Consider the following 18,880-nt stretch of genomic DNA (forward strand, 5'->3'; position numbering starts at 1 on the left):
CATCAAGCATACAACGAGGGGTGTGCGGAGCTCGGAGTGAAAGAGGCAGCCGTCAGTCACACCTTGGGTTGGGGGGGGTGCTTTTGAGGGATGTCCTGGGACTATAGAGGGGGTGTCAGGAAGTGGGCTGGCTCTTCATCTCACACGAAAGGCACTACATCAACACGGCGCACGTGACCGAGTCCCCTGTGCAGGGACAGACAGGCGGCCGTCAGCAGAGCAAAAATAAACTGAAGAGAAGGTCATGGGAAAGAAGCGGGGGCCAACTTCTCAAGGAGCGCGCGCCGTGAACGCGCTCCGAGCCTCCCCCCTGCCACACAGCTGGAGAATTCCGGTCCGGCCGCCGCAGCAGGACCCCAAGTCACGGGGTGTGGTGTCGCACTGCGCTGAGCCACAAGGGGGCGCCGTGTGCAGCAGAATGAAGAGAGTCGCGCAACACGTGAATGGCTGCCAGCGATGCGTTTATTAAGAGGCCTTCCGCCTCCGCTCCGTCGTTTAGATGCAGGATTTCTACGAGTTAAGAACAGAAGGAATGAAGAAGTCCAGCCACGATGGGGCGCTCACCTGGTGCCCTCTGGCGCCACCACTTCGCCTTTTCGCTCACACGAGTGCATTGCTGTTATTTACAGGTAAGAGCCATCAATACGCCTTGAGATGAAGTGGCAAATGACCCCTTGGGCGAGGCTACCACAGGTCACCGGTCAGTCTCTGCAGAGACAGCTAGCGCTCCTCGAAACCTGGCATGGGGAAGACTCGGGCAAAGGACTCGACCCGGTGCCGCACTTCAGCCACTCGGGCCTTGGTCTCTTCATCGGTCAGCAGGAAAGATTTGAAGTCCTGGAGCTTGGCTGAAACACAAGTGGGCACAGAGGTGGTCAAACCTGGACCATGAACTCGCTAATGCGACAGTGTGTTGCTCTTTTTCTTTTCTATAAATACACTCACTCGTTTTCTTCTTCACGTCCAAAGCAATCTTGATGCCTTCATCTATGAAATCCACAACTTTCTCAAAGTCGGCTTCCTTGAAGTGCCGAGACGTGAGGGCCGGGGCGCCTACAGCGGACGAGAGCAGCAGAGATGCTCAGGGCCGACTACCGCAAAGTGGGGCCGGAGGCCGTGAGCGCACAAAAGGGGTCCTTACCGAGTCGAAGGCCGCCGGGCGTCAGTGCGCTCTTGTCTCCGGGGCAGGTGTTCTTGTTGGCGGTGATGGACATCAGCTCCAAGACACGTTCAGCTCGAGCTCCATCCATCCCCTGGGGTCGCAGATCCACCAGCACCAGGTGGTTGTCAGTGCCACCTACAAGGAGCAGAGCGGAGCATTCAGAAGACCCACCAACCCACAGGCCCAGACCCTGCATGGGGGGGACCCCCACATATACCTGACACCAGCGTGTAGCCCTTCTTCAGGAGGGCCCCGGCCATGGCTTTGGAATTCTTCAGCACCTGGGTGGCATACTGCTTGAATGCTGGCAAAGACGCCTGAAAGATGGAAGCTGGTCAGGACCCCATCAAACAATCAGCAGCCCACCGTCACTCTGTCAGCACCTGAACGACACGACACGACACAACTCGACCCGCCTTGTGGCACCCCCTGCTGTGACAAGCTTAACGGCAGCAGCTGGCGTCCGGCGAGCTCGTGCTGCTGCTTGCCGGGGTTTAAAGGATCACAAGTGTGTAGTAATTTAAAAAACAAGTGGACATTTAAAGAGAGTCGCCGGCACTAATCGCCAGCTGGAGTCGCCTCAGTGGGGGTGTTTGCAGCCCACCGTCCCACTCACTCACCTGCTTGAGTGCCACCGCAACCGCAGCAATGGCGTGATTGTGCGGGCCACCCTGCAGGGACGGAAACACAGCAAAGTTGATGCGGTCCTCAAAGTCGTAGCGGAGCTCCTTCCCCGTCTTCTTATCCACAGACTTGACGCCTTTGCGGTAGAAGATGAGGCCGGCCCTGCAGGGGAGAAGGAAGGAAGGGTCAGAGGAAAAGGCCGCTCAGCTTTGGGGTCTCCTCACTCATCAGTTCAAACTCTGGGGTCCCAAAAGGGAACGTTGGTAGAGACCACTAAGGCAACAGGGCGCCCAAAAATAAATCAACAGAATCGAACAATAAGCAGAACACTCGGTGAAACCACATGAGGGCCTTCAGGGAGCGGGCGGTTTGTCAGCCACGGCCGGACGCTTGTGATCTAATGTGCCACCATATCAGGCATAAAAATTAAACCAACATTTTAGACATTGGGGCACAACGTACTGCTGGGCACTCTTTCCATATTGCGGGTCAGGCGAACAAATGCCACATGGAGGACCCTGGCACCTGCTAATGCCCTTTCCTTTCTGAGGATGTCATGCCAACTTGCCACGTAGTGGAAACCCCCCCCCCCCCCGCCTGCTCACCTGGCCCCACGCAGGGTCTTGTGTGTCGTACTGGTCACCAGGTCTGCATACTCAAATGGTGATGGGATGACCTTCGCTGCCACCAAGCCACTGATGTGAGCCATGTCAGCCAGAAGGTGCGCCCTGACCTCCGTGCAGATCTGATGGGGAAACAAGATGGACACTCGGACGTCAAGAAGCCACACAGCTAGGTGTGACATTTCCTTGTTTGGCCGAAGCCTTACAACATTTGAGGTACAACTGCTTACGTTTTGTCTTTTCCAAATACAGCACAGGTGGGCAGGCTGGCGGGCAGTAAGCGTCAGTATCAGCATTTGAACCCATAGCCTCAAATGTTCCAAGTCCACATCCTTCACCGCCATGCCACACGAGGTCACACCTGACCACTCACCTTTGCAACCTGAACATCTCAATACATCTGTGAGTCAAGGCACCCTGGGTTTGCTGGGGTCAGACTGGACGAAACCAAAAACCCAAAGTGGTGACCACTAAAGCTGGCCTGACAGTAAAACACAAACCCTTACCTCCTTCATTCTGGCGTAGTCAATCAGGCGGGCATAGGCACTGGTGCCCGCGATGACGAGGCGGGGCCGAAAGAGACGTGCAGTCGCCTCCAGCTGCTGGTAGTCAATGAGTCCAGTTTGAGGCTGTGTGGGCAGAAACAACTCATCAGGCCTCGTCGCAATGCTTGCCTTCCTCAACCCGCCTCTGCCTATCGCGCCAGGCATTCGCCTCAATTCTAAAAGTCCGCCCAAGACTGGCCAGACCGCCGTTCCCACCACCTGAAACCACACGAGGACCGGTGCGCCTAGGAACGCACTCGGCAACAATCCCAAGTTGGCGTCCTCGTGGACAGCGGCTCCCTTCAGGGAGCGGGCGGTTTGTCAGGCACGGCCGGACGCTTGTGATTAACGGCTCCTCGCTGCACGCTTAACATTAAGCAGATCAATCTTTGCAGCGAGGCCCATTGTTCACAAGCGCCTGTCGATTTTCTATTAGTGGCCGCTCCCGTGCCGCCTCTGTTTCCAGCGTGCGCGTTACCAAGGCTCCGTCGTAAATCATACTCACATTTAACTTGTATGGCATGGACTCGAAGAAAATGGATGTGGCCGAGATCCGCTTGATGTCAGACATGTATCCATGGGTCAGGCTGAAAAAGAGCAGCGCTTTTTGACGTACTCGCTAGACACCCCGGCCTGGTCCGATCGATCCCCTCACTACCCACAGAGTCATACGCGACGTTAGCAAGAGGAACAAACTTAACGCACTGTCCGCCGTCCGGCAGGTCCAAGCCCATAATGCGCTCGTGGGGCTGCAGCAGCGCCGTGTAGGCAGCGAAGTTGGCCGGGGAGCCCGAGTAGGGCTGAACATTCACTCCCCAGAGCTCGGGGTCCAAGTCGAAGGCTTCCAGTGCCCGCTTCTGGCACAGCACCTCAATCTGGTCAACAACTTCAGCTCCCCCATAGTACCTGGCACAAAAAAAAAAAAAAAAAAAGGAGACCACGGGTTAGAAGGGGCAGCTTCCGAGCCAAAAGGGTTAAACCGCATGCCAATTTCGACAGAGTATTTAATCCAGGATTCCTGAAGCTTTGAAAGGTATTAAGGATCCAAATCTTCAGGCCGTAAATAAAAGCCTCAATTTAATGGGGTCTGTGAAACAACAGGATTAAGAAAAATTGGATACGTGGCCTTCCCTCAGCTAATCCTGCCAGATAAGCAAACAAGCACATTTACATGAAAGAGCTGCTGGGCGACAAGACGGCCCACCTTACCTCTTCCCGGGGTAGCCTTCCGAGTACTTGTTATTGAGGCACGAGCCCAGCGCCTCCAGGGCTGCCCTGCTGCAGAAGTTCTGTGGAGAGGCAACAAGTGAGCGGTCAGTCAGTCGGGCAGTCAAGTCAAGTCATTGTCCAACCCGCTATCTCCTAACACAGGGTCACGGGGGGTCTGCTGGAGCCAATCCCAGCCAGCCCACCGCAGGGCACACACACACATACCAGCCAGCCCACCGCAGGGCACACACACACATACACACACACACTAGGGACAAGTGGTGAGCGGACGTGCAAAAATACGAGAGCCGGCCCAGCGAGCCTTAAAAGCGGAGAGGCGCTCAAAGTGAGCCTGCGGGTGACGTCAGAGGCACGGGCACAACACTGAGGCATGCTGGGTGCGCCCAGAGGTGAGAAGGGAGCGACAATGTGAGTCAAATGGCATTACAAGGTGACATCTGCCCCACTGGCACTCAACACCCACGAAAGAGCATCAGGACTGCTTTACATGTATTTGCTCGACAGACGCTTCCCCCCCAAAGTGTCTTATAAAAGAATTCAACCCCACCGAGTAAACATCAGCCAGCGGAACTGATCTGTAATCTTATCCTGTAACAATTCTTCCAAAATTGAAAACACATTTCCTGTTCTGTTGTTGGGATTGGCATGTCCCATGTGACTGGTACCTCCTCGTTTTTCATTACTCGGCCTGGGCTGTGGTCCCGGGGGGTCTCTAGTGCTGGAATGCTGTGTATCTGTATGCCGATATATATATACGATTAGGAAACTGGCAACTCCGAGGGCTTCTACACCCACCAAAACAAAACGCAGCCATCACCACTTCACAAAGGACCATACCGCCAGCGTCGTCACCTGCAGGTCCGTCAGGCAGAAATGGAAACAGAAAAACAAAAAGATAAATGCCACCTCTGCCCAGCCTCTTAGGACTGCCCAAGTTTGAACATCCTCGGCTGCATTCAGCACAGCTACACAGTATGCCTTCTCTTGAGGTTCATTTCTCAACGTGTACCAAAGCAGGAGTGCCGCTCACTCTTTAGTCAGGACAGTCTGGTCGTGCGTCTTTATTTCTGGGTCCCCTACGTTTACAGGGAGGGTCCGGTGCGGTTCCTAATAAGGCTTCTTGTTGCGATTTATATGGAGTGACGCTAATTGGGAAGATATGTCAAGATGGGCCTGAAACGTTCCCTCCACTAGGAGTTCATACGTGGCTCTGAAGATGGCTCAGGGCCGAGAACTTCTTGCCATTTCAGAAGAACAATCGAGTCTCTGAGCAGTTTGGATTGCGGAGCGAGTCTGAAGTCGGCTCCTCTGTCATTCAGAGTTTTCATTTCTCAAACTGAGTCTTGGTGTTGCTTTCTATCAAAACAGGAGCGACCCTCACTTTTTAGACAGGATAGTCGAATTGTACCGCTTCACTTCGTACTCCCTTAAGTGTGCAGCCCCCTGCATCGTCCCCAATAAGGAGCGGCTGTCGAACTCCAGTCCTGGACGGCCGCAGAGGCTGCAGGTTTTCATTCTAACCGCCTTCTTCATTAGTGACCAGTTTTTGCTGCCAATTAACTTCTTTTGCTTTCGTTTTAATTGACGTGACTCAGGCCCCTTAGTCGTTTCTTTTTCCTTAATTAGCAGCCAAGTAATAATGAAACACAAAATGAGCCGCCACCTGCGCCCATCGCACAATATCTGAAAATAAAGAAAGGTGAAGGTCTCAGTAAGGTTGATCTCTCAACTCACCAAAACATCTCGAGGGGAAAAAAAAAAAAAAAACTGAAAATCAGCACTTTTGGAAATGTGTGTTGTGGCAGAATGAGAGCAGCAACAAGCCATGGCATTGAATAACGGGTTTAATTATCAGTTGTGGCCAAAATTATTAGGCCCCCTTATGAAATTAGGCAACACTCCTGATTCCAATATAAAATGACCAGTAACAACAAATGTTTGTTTGTTAAAGCATATCTGTGTCCAAAATAACAAAGTCCACTAATTGTAGTTTGGATATTTGATTGACACACTGAGTGGAAACAAGAAAGGGCAAAAATGAGACATCCAAAATTATTAGCCCCGTGCCCATTAATAGTCAATACTGTACCCTTTTTGAGCCACAACTGACAACAATCTATTAGAGTAGGTCTTTACTAGATTAGCACAGGTCTCCTGAGGGATTTTGGTCCATTCCTCCATTGCCAATTGTTCTAGCTGGTCCAAATTGCGTGGTTTCCGAGCTTTGAGCACTCGCCACAGATTTCTAAATGGGATTGAGGTCTGGGCTCTGTGCGGGCCACTCCAAGATCTTGGTTTTGGTATCCTTGAAACACTGTCGAACTCATTTTGATGTGTGCTTCTTGTTGGAAGACCCAGCGACGACCTAAGCCTAGACTACGAGCAGATTTCTGCATATTCTCCCTCAGAATGTCAACATCATTTTCTTTTTTCATGATGCCATGCACCCTAACAAGGCTCCCTGTGCCCGAGGCTGCAAAACAGCCCCACAGCGTGATGCTCCCACCACCATGTTTAACTGTGTTCCTAGGGTTGAAGGCCTGTCCCTTTCTTCGCCAAACATAAGCAACATCCATGTGCCCAAACAGTTCCAGTTTAGTCTCATCAGACCAAAGCACAGACTTCCAAAAATCATCTTTACATTTCAAATGTTCAGTCGGGCTGTGATGTGCCGCTCTTTGAGTAAAGGGGTTCTTCTGGGACGATGGCCGTGAAGCCCACCACGGTGAAGAGCCCTCACAACTGTGTTCCTTGAAACATCAACTCCAGAAGAGGCCAGGTCAGCAACAATCATCTTGGCAGATGTCCGGGGTTCCTTGCTGACATCTCTGACTATTTTTCTCTCCAGAGTTCTTGAAATCTTGCGCTTATGGCCACGGCCAGGTTTGTTTCTAACAGAATTTGTCTCCTTGTACTTGGCAATGATGCAACGTACAGCAGTTCTAGACACTGTGAATCGCTTGGAAATGGCAGTGTAGCCTTGCCCCTTATCATGAGCCTCTACTATCTTCTTTCTGAGCTCCAGACTGATTTCCTTTGTCTTTGGCATGGTCAGTAACAGTAGTCCCTCTCATGTGTTCAAGAGCCCTGTTCCTTGGGAGTCTTTTGATGCTGATTGAGTGTTGTTAGGAAGCCAATTGACTGCACAGGTGTGGTTTCAAAGCTGATTGGTTAATTAGTGTAGGTGTGTTTTGAAAGCAAATATTAACATGGGGCTAATATGTTTGACCACCCCATTTTTTATTATATTTGCTATGTGTTGGCTGGGATTGGCTCCAGCAGACCCCCGTGGCCCTACATTCGGATTCAACAGGTTAGAAAATGGATGGATGGATGATATAAAGCAAGACTAAAAATATATTTTATATTACAAAATGTATCAAAAGCTAGTAAATAGCACTGGTGGAAGTTTCATCAATGTTGCAAACTTTGGGAAGAAGTTTAGGAAAATGTCCCATGATTCCAGGGGGGCTAATAATTATGGCCTCAACTGTATCAGCAAGAATTGGCTTCTCATTAAGAGACTGGTTGGAGTGAAATTGTGTGGAGTTTGAAGCCCCCCGGCTCTTTTCTGTTTCGCTGCCATTTAATGAAGAAAAGAACCAACTCAGAAGACTGAATCCTTAAAAACAGGGCTATTCAAAAGAAGGGAAAAGGTGTTAACTAGCAGTGAAAACTGATTAGGAAAAGGGTCAGAATGGAAACCTGCAATAAGGCTTCATTCTGTAGTTCGTAAGGACTTGCAGGTCAGGCTGGCACAGCGCGTTGCCACTCCCACCACACGACCAAACAGCTGGGGGTCCTGGCTGGCAACTCTCCGGGCAGACACGCGGTCCGGTCCCAACCTCCAGAAATGACACAGCCAGGTGTTACGTGGGGACCCCCTTGGCCTGGTCCAGTCACTCGGGTCCTTTAACTCTCAAAGGTTTCACATGTAAATCAACGGAAAACGTCTGTTGCTGTGGCTGCTGTCGGCGCCTGTTCAGGGTCTCTGGTGGCCGTGGCCGGTAGGAACGTGTGGCGGGCCAGCTGCCCGGTCCGTCTTCTAGTGGCAGAGACACACAATCTGGTCTGTACCTCTCGTCATCGTAAGTGGCACTACGCCCAGGTGAACGCTGCCGTAGGCAGCACCACGGATATCTGGGGACCGATCCGCTGAAGCCGGGACCTCACTTTCATTTTTTTTCAATCTCCATCTTCAGATCACTTGCATCAAAACTGAAGTCCGACAAGTCAGAGTCCGATTCGGTGATATTACACAAGATGTCGACCACAGAGTATTTTGCTTTGTTCATTCACTCTGGTCGCTCGCCATCTTAGAGGTCGTTTGCTCTTCGCTACTCACGCTTATGCAGGTAAACCAACGAAGCTAACTTTCCTTCTAGCAAAGAGAGTCCAACTAAAACGCAACGGTGAGTTCTACGGCTGATTACCGCCCTCTACCCCTGAATTTCGACAAAAGTCGACATCCGCCCTGAAAGAGTTAAGCCAGATCACCCTCAGGTAATCGCGGTGCCATAACCGACGCTCCCTCACAATGCCGGTCATGTGCCTCATCTGGGACTCAAACACAAAGTCAGACCAGCGGCACCCGAGGACACACATGAAGAAGGAGTCCAGTCTTCATCTCGGGTCACTGGATGGCAGCCATGTCTCAAAAACAGGAAGCACCAGGACTCAAGAGACTTGGACAGACGGCACCACCCACCCCTTCATGGCGACCGTCATACGAAGAGTCACATGACCGTCACTGCCGAGGTCAGTAAACCGCTCTCCGCTGGCAGACACGCTTTAGGTTTCTCTTCATTAATCCTCCTGATCCCAGATCTCCGCAGTGTGATTTCGTTATGTGTGTCTCAAGATGGCATCAAATGGAAAACACTGTTTACCACATTCTGATCACGGTGCCACGTGTTGATTAGCATATGCCAAGTGACAGGGTTTATCCTGGCACGTGTGTCGATTCTAAGAAGCCTCACAAGCCACATTTCATCAGCGGTGTTGGACGGGGCTGTCAACTGATGACCCCTCCATGCACATCAAGGTCTACACAAAGACGCTTTGGACTCAGGCCTGCCCGCTGGTCACTCGCACTTCCAAGTTACGCTAGTGATGGGTGGAGGGCATAAGAATGCAGTCCTTGTATTGTATTATATATAACAATCTGTGTGTGTCTGACTGGGCACTATAAGGTGATGGTGCACCATAAGCATTAAGGGCTACAAGACAACACCTGAATTTGGAAGGCTGGTCATTCTCTGGCCTGCCCGCCGGTCACTCGCACTTTCTTAGTTATGTTAGTGTTGGGCCTAAGAACACAGCGCCCATGTCGTCCTGCCCAATGTCTTCTGTCAGGTTAGGACTGGTAGTGGACCTCCTAGTTATTATGCCAGTCAATTCCATTTTACATGGCACCATTTCTAGAGCCCACCATTACCAGGCGCTCTACAAGGCCAACAAGGGCGTATTTGAAAATAAACGGCTAACACGAGAGTTTTCAATTCTGTGTTACAATCAAAGACTAAAGCATCCAAAAGGCCGGCCTGTGACAGAATAGGTGAGGGTTAGTAACAAATTCTAACTGTTTCACAAGTGTACCACTTGGTGCCCACTGCCCACCTAAGGTGAAGGATCACAGGTATCATCAGGTGCCCAACAAGGGTGTATCTGAAAATAAGCTGCAAGCCCAGGAGGGAGTTTTCAATTCTGTGTTACAATCGCAGGTCAAGCATCCAAAAAGGACGGCCTGTGATAACAACCTGGTTGAATTAGGAGAAGTAAAAAGTGTTGGTGACCCGGGCAAGAAGATTAAAGGACTCGCCGCCTCTTTTCGCGGGTCGATCCCTGGAGTGATAAGAACAGAGTGAAGGGAGGGCCATCCACAGAGCCAAACGGGCACAAAGAGAGCCACAAAACGAGGCTGTGGAATCGGTGCCCTCATGGCAGCACTTCAAGTGCCTTTGCCCCACAGACAGAGCTCGGGCCGAGGGACTATGTACTGAGGATGTGCACCGCCCATACCGGGGGCATGGTGCAGGCATGGAGATTTCAAGGGCAGGCAAAGCAGAAGTGAAAGCTGCCAGCATTTCGCAACACTTTCCACAAGTCAGCAAGTCACAACTGCTGACCACACAGTCCAGAGGATGGCTGTGTGTGGCTTACCGAGACGGCAGACTCTTGCACAGCAGCACCCTAGCCGTGTGGCATCCGTGCCACCCCACGGCAATAATTGGTCGCCGAACACCCGCCGTCTCAAGACACTTACAACTCCACAGATGAAAACCAGAATTATGCCGCTGTCTTCTCATTTATTTTTGATGGAATTAATATTCGCATTTGTAGAGCGGCACACAGACAATCCCCGCAGCCGCTGGCGCGAGAAGTTGGGCTCCGCACACTGATGATGGGAAGACAAGACGCCAGTGTGTAATTAATGTTTCATGTCTGATGCACATCACTTACAATAAATGCAGGTCCTCCACGGTAACACCAAAGAGATCTGAGGCCGGACAGTCTTAATTAGTTAGCATGGCGGCACCTTCCACCACCTCAGGGTGGCTCACGCAGTTTGCATACGCACTGTGGGGTGAAGCAAATGAGTCGGTGAACCCAAATGGGGTCAGAGGACCAACCATGCGAGACCCTCAAGACCCTTAACCCGCCAAAGCATAAAGCCGGACTGACGTGTTATGACGAGAGTCAGGAATCAACTGCTGCCTGACAGCCTCACTTTGGACATCGGGGCCAAGCGAGTACTTCTCCGTCATTGGAACACATCTCACACAAATCGAAAGTGCCAACAGCCGCGAGGGGGTCATGGATCACCAGGCCCGGTGACAGATAAGGAGAGGGATCTGCGCTGCTTAACAGACTCGATGACTTCAGGGCTGGGCCGTCGAGCCAAGAGACGCGAGGCAAGTCAGCAGCCAGGAGGGCACCTGCTTATCGTGGGTGTCATCTGCACCTGAGAAATGACCCATCACGCACATCTGTGGGACCTTCTGCACCAGTCATACCCACTACATCGGAACGCCAAGTCACCACCACAGAGTGGTGGGGTGTTCATGGTGAGGGGAAAGCACAACACTGGTGGAGGTGGCGCTGGCAACCCATTAGCAGGTCACAGCTGCCTCACTGGTGACAGACACACCCGAAGAAGCAGCAGGATTCCAGAGATACTCGTTCCTCGTGGCACTGCGGGAGTGGAGACATATTGATTAGCACATACAAGTGGGAATTTCACTGGACAGCATCGGCACGTCTGGACGAGAGCCTCACAAGCCACACTTTGTAAGCTGCGTTTAACAACAGGGCACTCCAAGGCGGCTGGCAACCGGTGATGGTGCACCGTGAGCATTAAGGGCTACAAGACGACACCTGAATTTGGAAGGCTGGTCATTCTCTGGCCTGCCCGCCGGTCACTCGCACATCCTTAGTTATGTTAGTGTTGGGCCTAAGAACACAGCGCCCATGTTGTCCTGCCCAATGTCTTCTGTCAGGTTAGGACTGGTAGTGGACCTCCTAGTTATTATGCCAGTCAATTCCATTTTAAATGGCACCATTTCTAGAGCCCAGGCGCTCTACAAGACCAACAAGGGCATATTTCAAAATAAACGGCTAACACGAGAGTTTTCAATTCTGTGTTACAATCAAAGACTAAAGCATCCAAAAGGCCGGCCTGTGACAGAATAGGTGAGGGTTAGTAACAAATTCTAACTGTTTCACAAATGTACCACTTGGTGCCCACTGCCCACCTAAGGTGAAGGATCACAGGTATCATCAGGTAGAGGGGTACTTTAATCGGATTGGCTGGCCAGGCGCAGACTCGGCTGTGGAATGGCCAATAGGGGGAGGCAGCTTGATGGCCGAGGTCTCCAGGACTCTGAACCAATCCAAGTCATATTATGGGATGTCATCTACTGTGGAATTCTGCGCTGTACTTGTAATATTTTCTGTTGTACTAGTGTGTTGTATTGAGGACGACTTGTGTTCTGTTCTGTGTGTCGTATTGACCCCCCACTGCATGACCAACCTACCTGTAAAGGGGTCTCTCTTTGAACTGCCTCTCCCCAGGTTTCTTCCATTTTTAAAGTTTTTTTTGGGAGTTTTTCCCTTGTCGTCTTCTAGAGGGGCGGTCAAAAGGCAGGGCCCGTTAAAGCCCACTGTTGCACGATTTTGGGCTACACAAAAATAAATTGTATTATATTATATTATATCAGGGCTGTGGAGTCGGAGACAACTTTGGGTACCTGGAGTCGGAGTCGACAAAAAGTTAACCGACTACTAAATTTAAATGGGAATTAAAAAAAGTAAGTTGAAATGTCCCAATTCACAAACAGTCATAATGAACTACTTCTCTGCTGTAAGAATAAAGCCCAATGCATGCAGTGCATAATGTTACCACAAAACGAACATGTCAAGTAACCATGAAGCATGCTTTTCATTGACTGTATGCGTCACTATATGGGATGTAATGCACAGCTAAGGTGCGGCACCGCTTTCCATTGTGTCGTGTTCCACTGTTACAGGGAACTGTGAACCTGGCCTAAAGCCCCCCATACATTTACAGATGCACTGCCAATTTTTCGGCCGTTCAACGAGTCATCACGCGCCAACGCCTGAAAAATCATCTGGTGTGTTCTCAGCTCCGTCGGCTCCCCTTCGCTATGCGCTAGTGAAGGGGGCCGAAGGAGCCGAGAACACAGATCTCCCTACCTGTCTCCAGCAGAGGCTCGTCCTGCTGATCAGCTGGCCGGTGAGTGACACAATGCACTAAACTACTGGCTGGCTGACAGACAGAGGAGACGGCCACCGCAGCAGACAGAGGCATCACATTACTTTGGATGGGGGCGGTGGTCGAGATTTTCGCAAGCTGGATCTGCCGTCCATGTGGACGCCCGCAATCTGCGCCGCCAATCAATTGTGTTTGTCTTTAATCTGGCATTATAGTAGAGTGTTGGCCTCCTAGCCAGTAGTTCTGTGGTGAAATGACATGTATGTTGCCTTCCTTTCCTTCAATGGATGTAGAAAATACATTAGCATAGTATATACATACAGAGGAGTCGGAGTCAAAGCATTTATCTACCGACTCCACAGCCCTGTATTATATAACATCTGCGTGTGTCTGACTGGGCACTCACTATAAGGTGATGCTGCACCATAAGCATTAGGGGCTACAAGACGACACCTGAATTTGGAAGGCTGGTCATTCTCTGGCCTGCCCGCCGCTCACTCGCACTTACTTAGCTACACTGCGGTTGGGCGGATAGCAGAAGCACGCAGTCCCTATTGTCCTGCCCGATATCATCTAACAGGTTAGGGCTGGTAGTGGACCTCCTAGTTATGCCAGTCATCTCCATTTTACACAGCGCCATTTCTAAAGCCCACCATTCTTTGGCGCTCTACAAGGCCAACAAGGGCGTTACTTCGAAATAAACTGCTTAACACGAGAGCTTTCAATTCTGTGCTACAATCAAAGACTAAAGCATCCACAAAGGCCGGCCTGTGACAGTAAGAAGCTGCTAGTAACCCTCGCCTTTTCGGTTTTTCTTCTTGGTACTCAAATGTTGCACTTGGTGCCCACTGCCCACCTGCCTGCCTAAGGTAAAGTCATCTCTGATGGAGGATCGCAGGGATTATCGGGTAGAGGAGAACTTTAATCGGATTGGCTGGCCAGGCGCAGACTCAGCTGTGGAATGGCCAATAGGGGGAGGCAGCTTGATGGCCGAGGTCTCCAGGACTCTCTAGACCAATCCAAATCATATTATGGGATGTCATCTACTGTGGAATTCTGCGCTGTACTTGTAATATTTTCTGTTGTACTGGTGTGTTGTATTGAGGACGACTTGTGTTCTGTTCTGTGTGTTGTATTGACCCCCCACTGCATGACCAACCTACCTGTAAAGGGGTCTCTCTTTGAACTGCCTCTCCTCAGGTTTCTTCCATTTTTTTTTCCCCTGCTAGAGTTTTTCCTCGTCTTCTTCTAGAGGGGCGGTCAAAAGGCAGGGCCCGTTAAAGCCCACTGTGGCACGATTTTGGGCTACACAAAAATAAATTGTATTGTATGGTATTATAGGACGATCTCGTTGTGTCTGACTATAAGGTGACGCTGCACCATGCGCATTAGGGGCTACAAGACGGCGCCTGACTACTCGTTCTCTGGCCTGCCCGCTGGTCACTCGCACTTCCTTAGTTACATGGCGGCTGGGTGGAGTGTTTAACAACGCAGCACCGGTCTGTCTTGAGTAATGACTTGTGCCAGTTCATGTCCACCCTGGCAGTGGACCTCCAAGTCATGCTACTGGTCAGCAGCCCTCCCGTCACTAGGTGCCCGACCAGGCTAACGAGCGTAGATCTCAGAATGAACAGCAAACACAAGTGTGCTGCGACCGCCAAGAGCTGGGTGTTCAAGAGGAGGCGAAGGACAGGAAATTAGGGTGGCAGCTGCTTTGGACTGATGGGAAAATTCAAATACTGCACCTGTGAAAAGCTATTCGTACGATATGAAATTCAGGAGGGTGCAAAGTTTAACGAACTCAATTAACTAATCATCCACAACTATATAGCGTATTTGATTCTGTTTATTATTTTATACTTGCTGTTTCCATCCGTCATCCAACCCGCTATACCCTAACTACAGGGTCACGGGGGTCTGCTGGAGCCAATCCCATCCAACACAGGGCACAAGGCAGGAAACAAACCCTGGGCAGGGCGCCACACACACACACACATTAGGGACAATTTAGGATCGCCAATCCACCTAACCTGCATGTCTTTGGACTGTGGGAGGAAACCCACGGGGAGAACGTGCAACTTCCACACAGGGAGGACCCGGGAAGCGAACCGGGGTCTCCTAACTGTGAGGCGGCAGCAGCAGCGCTACCCACTGCGCCACCGTGCCGCCCATTGCTTGCTGTTCATTTTATGTAAAGCACTTTGGCTACAGCATTGCCGACGTTGTCTCAAATGTGCTCTCTGAATAGACATCGACAAATCACTCATGTGAAAAACTAATAGCCCCCTTAGTCACAAATTTAAATGATTAGACTCACCCAAGCTGAATCCAGGCATCACAATCACAGAATGTTTCCGGCAACGTGAAGTTGGCTAAGCGGTCTTGACAAGCGCAACACCGTGCCCTCGATCAAAAAAGAAACTCCAGAAGATCCGAGGAAGAAAGTTACTAAAGTTTACGAGTTGGGCATGGATGACAAAGCAGCCTCTAACACCCTTGGACCCCAGCATGCAACCATGAGGGCCTTCATTTGAAAGCGGAGAACACGTGGAGCAGTGGTAAATGTGCCCAGTCTAGCAACGTTACCCTACGAGCACATGGAATGCCAAACTGGGAAGTCGCAGAAGAATTCAGACAAACACTGGAGGATCTGCAGGCGTCTCCTTCATCTCCGTCAGCACTTCTTTATTCCAATTCCACCAATTTAGAAAGACGCTGGTATCCATGGGAGAGCTGCAAGGTGAAAACCCCAGAAGACAAAGGCTCCTCTAACACTCTGATTACCCCCCAAAACTTGTTCTGTAGACTGACGAGTCAAACTTGGCACACTCGGGCGACCCTACGTCTGGTGCAAAGCTAAACGCAGCTTTACGCAATAAGAACAGCATGTCTACAATCCAACATGGAGGGGGGATTGTGATGTTGTGGGGCGGAAGCGTTGCTGCTTCGGGTGACTCCCGGGTGACTCAGGGAAGCCTGAATTTAGAAAGTATGGCCGGTGATCACTGTGTGAACTGAAGCTCGAGCACAATTGGGTTACGCAGTCAAACGACGACCTGAAGCAAAAGAAGCAAGACTACCTCTGAAAGAATGGGGAGAAAATAACTAAATAAATAAAGGCTTTAGTCCTGACTTGGACCCCATTAGGACCTTAAAAATGCAATTTCATAGTTTAAGGCTTAATAAAGACAATTCTGCTGAGAAGAGTGGGCCACAAGTCTGATCTCCTGTTACCAGAAGCATCTCATTGTAGTGTTTGTCATTAAAGGTGGCACAACCAGGTCTAAAGGTCAGGGGGCAATTACTTTTTCACATGGCTGATACAGTAGTTGAACGTTTTTCCTTCACTAAAACAAGTGATCAGTTCCAAGCGGTGCATTGCGCTTACTCGGGCTGTCTTGTACTTGTTTGGACTTTTATGAATAAGCAAACAAATAAAGAAAAATTGGGGAAGGGGGTGAATACTTTTTCACAGAGGTCAGTAAAGATAAGCAGGTCTTACCGGGAGCCATCACGCAGGAGTTGTAATCCCGACAGCTGGGAATTGGAACACGGTAGAAAGTAATGGGCACACATGAGCTGGCAAGGGGGCAGATCTTAATAGAAGAGCGATAGAAACACTGCAGCGGTGAGTGTGTAAACCGTCCCAAACCCGAAAACGGCCCACCATACCTCCGAGGCAATGAGCTCCAGGCCACGACACTGACGGTCCTTCTCCAGCTGCACCAGTCGCCACATCTCTGCATCGTCCTCTGCCAGGCTCTCCTGGCCTGTCCAGCGACTGAAGTCCGAGGCGTGCGAGGATGCCAACCTCGCACACTGCCCTCGCACCCCACCGCATACCAGGGGCTGAAAAGCAAAGAGTGACAATCATATAAACACAGAGAGTCGCAACGCTGCCTGCAAGTCTTCAGAAAGCTGACTGCACCCGGCTGTGTGAATTAAATTCAAATGAGTCTTATTTAAGTCAGAAATGCTGATTTGCATAGATTCGAATTGTAAATGAGCACCCATGACAGCACAGCTCCCACGCTGGAGGCCAGGATACAGGGCACTCGGAACCTGTTCAGTGGCGAGGAGCATGGCACAGAGGAACGGCAGGCAAGCACCCGCCAGGCTGAGCCCCAGTGGCACCGCTGCACAAAGTCCTCACAAAGGACCCTGAGCCCACGTTGTGCCCCACCCTCCAGAGGGCTGCCAGATGCCAGTCTGAGCCAAGCGTTATCTCCAGAAATCACACATCCCGAGGGTAGGGGGAAGGGGTGTCCAAACTGAATGAAACGTAGTGGTGTGGCTCTGACGGATCTGTCATACGTGAATTATAACGAAGTCGGTGAAATCCACTGCTTAAAGTGGCACCAAACCGCATGTCTCTGACAGCAGCACTGGCGTATGGCCAGAGGACTGGCAACTGCCCTTTGAGGGGGGAGGCGGTGCGGGGACTTTAATAAAAATACAAGTCACCAAAGTCATCAGCACAGCACTGGCCACTGGACAGACCCTGAATAACTACCCGCAAAGGGCACTTTAAGTGGTAGAAGTCACAGGGTGGCACTGAACAGATGCAACAGAGTACACAAGGATCACACTCGATATAGCGCCTTTCAACAGCACACACACACACTTCCTCTTACACAGATTCATTACTTTGTGCACCCCAGCAACTTCAAGGGTCTTTAGTGACGTCTGAAAACTTTCACCGCTTTAACACACAGAAAAAGAAAAACAGGAAGTCATATAAGGGACCACCTGCTCCCCCAGGTGTGCACACCGGTCAGCTGACCTGGCAAAGCACCTCACCATGATGGTCAGTCTGAGGGCACTGTGCGAAGAGAGACCCCCACTGCACTCAATCACGAGGGACCGTACCAAAATAAAAAATAAAAAACAACTCTATGGCATTGGGGCTGAATTTGTGCCGAGGGTCCCCAAATGTCACTCAAATGTGACCCGGAGCTGCCGACACTGCCAGCGTAGCGGTGCGTGCCACTAGACAGGGCGCGAGAAGCTCTTGCCACGTCCTCAGTTCGATACCGGGAGGACGCGTTGCCAGACTGTGGTTGCGTTCGTGACCGTATCTGTGCCAGGTACAGCGACTCGTTGCCCACCTGAGAGTTTTGACGCGAGGTGCCAGTTTTGTGATTGCACGAGTGTCGTTAGGCCGAAAACTAAGTGCTGGCGTCAACACGTGGCACGTCTCAGGTTGGGGACCTTTGAACCTGTGGACAACAGAACGGGCTGAGGGTGGGAGGGCTCACATATCCCCCTCAGCCTGACTCCCTCCCCTTACCCCTGAGTGGCCCCGCTTACCCGAGACAACTGCCGAAGACCAAAAGCCAGCATCATCCTCCCCAAAGTGTCAGGCACGCAGGAAGCCAGACGCGCAAGCCGCCGTTTTTAAGGCGCACGCAGGCGCGAGGTCGTCCTACGTCTAATCTTTCCCGCGTAAATGCTGGGATTTGTAGTTCTGGAGGAGGACTCAGCGCACCACGTTCTTCCCGGGCGGTTTCAGTGATTTGTAGTTCTTTATCAAGAGAGGCATGCGCACAGCCTACTCACGTGACGTGACCCAAGCGCTTCTGGAAGTTGTAGTGACGTTGCAGTTGGCGGCCTGACTTCAGGCGCGCTGGTAACACGGAGAGCGAAGTGGCGGAGCGCTTGTCACTTGTTACTTCTCACGGGCTCCTTCTTGTTGTGAGGCGACCGAAAGATTTCTATCTACGCGCCAGCAGCTGTGCACCGAGTGACGTGTGAAAAAGTCTGCACTGACTCCAGACTCTAACACAGGGTGACACGGGTGAAAAGTAAGGCTCTGGAACTAGCAGCACGGTCTGACACGTTTGGTGACTTTAAACAATGTTCTGAAAATTGGGGGGTGTCCCCATCTGATGTTCTGCCGTGACTTTGTCCATCTCTTTCATACACGTGCGCAGTTTCAAGGGGACTTCACAGCAAGTTACTT

General features: G+C 51.0%; 1 protein-coding gene across 1 annotated transcript; it reads right to left on the bottom strand.

Moving 5' to 3' along the window:
- Positions 1 to 442: 442 nt before the first annotated feature.
- shmt2 (serine hydroxymethyltransferase 2 (mitochondrial)) lies at positions 443 to 18,358 on the bottom strand. The gene is made up of 12 exons (XM_039746560.1): positions 18,229 to 18,358; positions 16,591 to 16,767; positions 4,164 to 4,243; positions 3,660 to 3,860; positions 3,460 to 3,541; positions 2,916 to 3,038; positions 2,392 to 2,531; positions 1,783 to 1,948; positions 1,380 to 1,479; positions 1,142 to 1,297; positions 946 to 1,053; positions 443 to 848 (listed from the first exon to the last, which is right to left on the bottom strand). The coding sequence occupies exons 1-12, from the start codon at positions 18,262 to 18,264 to the stop codon at positions 721 to 723; spliced, it is 1,497 nt and encodes a 498-aa protein (XP_039602494.1). The 5' UTR covers positions 18,265 to 18,358; the 3' UTR covers positions 443 to 720.
- Between the last annotated feature and the right edge of the window lie 522 nt (positions 18,359 to 18,880).

The sequence above is a fragment of the Polypterus senegalus genome, chromosome 3 (genome assembly GCF_016835505.1).
Source record: "Polypterus senegalus isolate Bchr_013 chromosome 3, ASM1683550v1, whole genome shotgun sequence".
NCBI lineage: Eukaryota > Metazoa > Chordata > Cladistia > Polypteriformes > Polypteridae > Polypterus > Polypterus senegalus.

Coding starts and splice junctions, on each gene's coding strand:
- shmt2 (XM_039746560.1), bottom strand. CDS start 18,264: ATGATGCTGGCTTTTGGTCTTCGGCAGTTGTCTCGG. Junction 3,039..3,459: donor CCATGCCATACAAGTTAAAT/GTGAGTATGATT, acceptor CTGCCCACACAG/CCTCAAACTGGACTCATTGA. Junction 1,054..1,141: donor GCCCGGCGGCCTTCGACTCG/GTAAGGACCCCT, acceptor CGTCCGCTGTAG/GCGCCCCGGCCCTCACGTCT.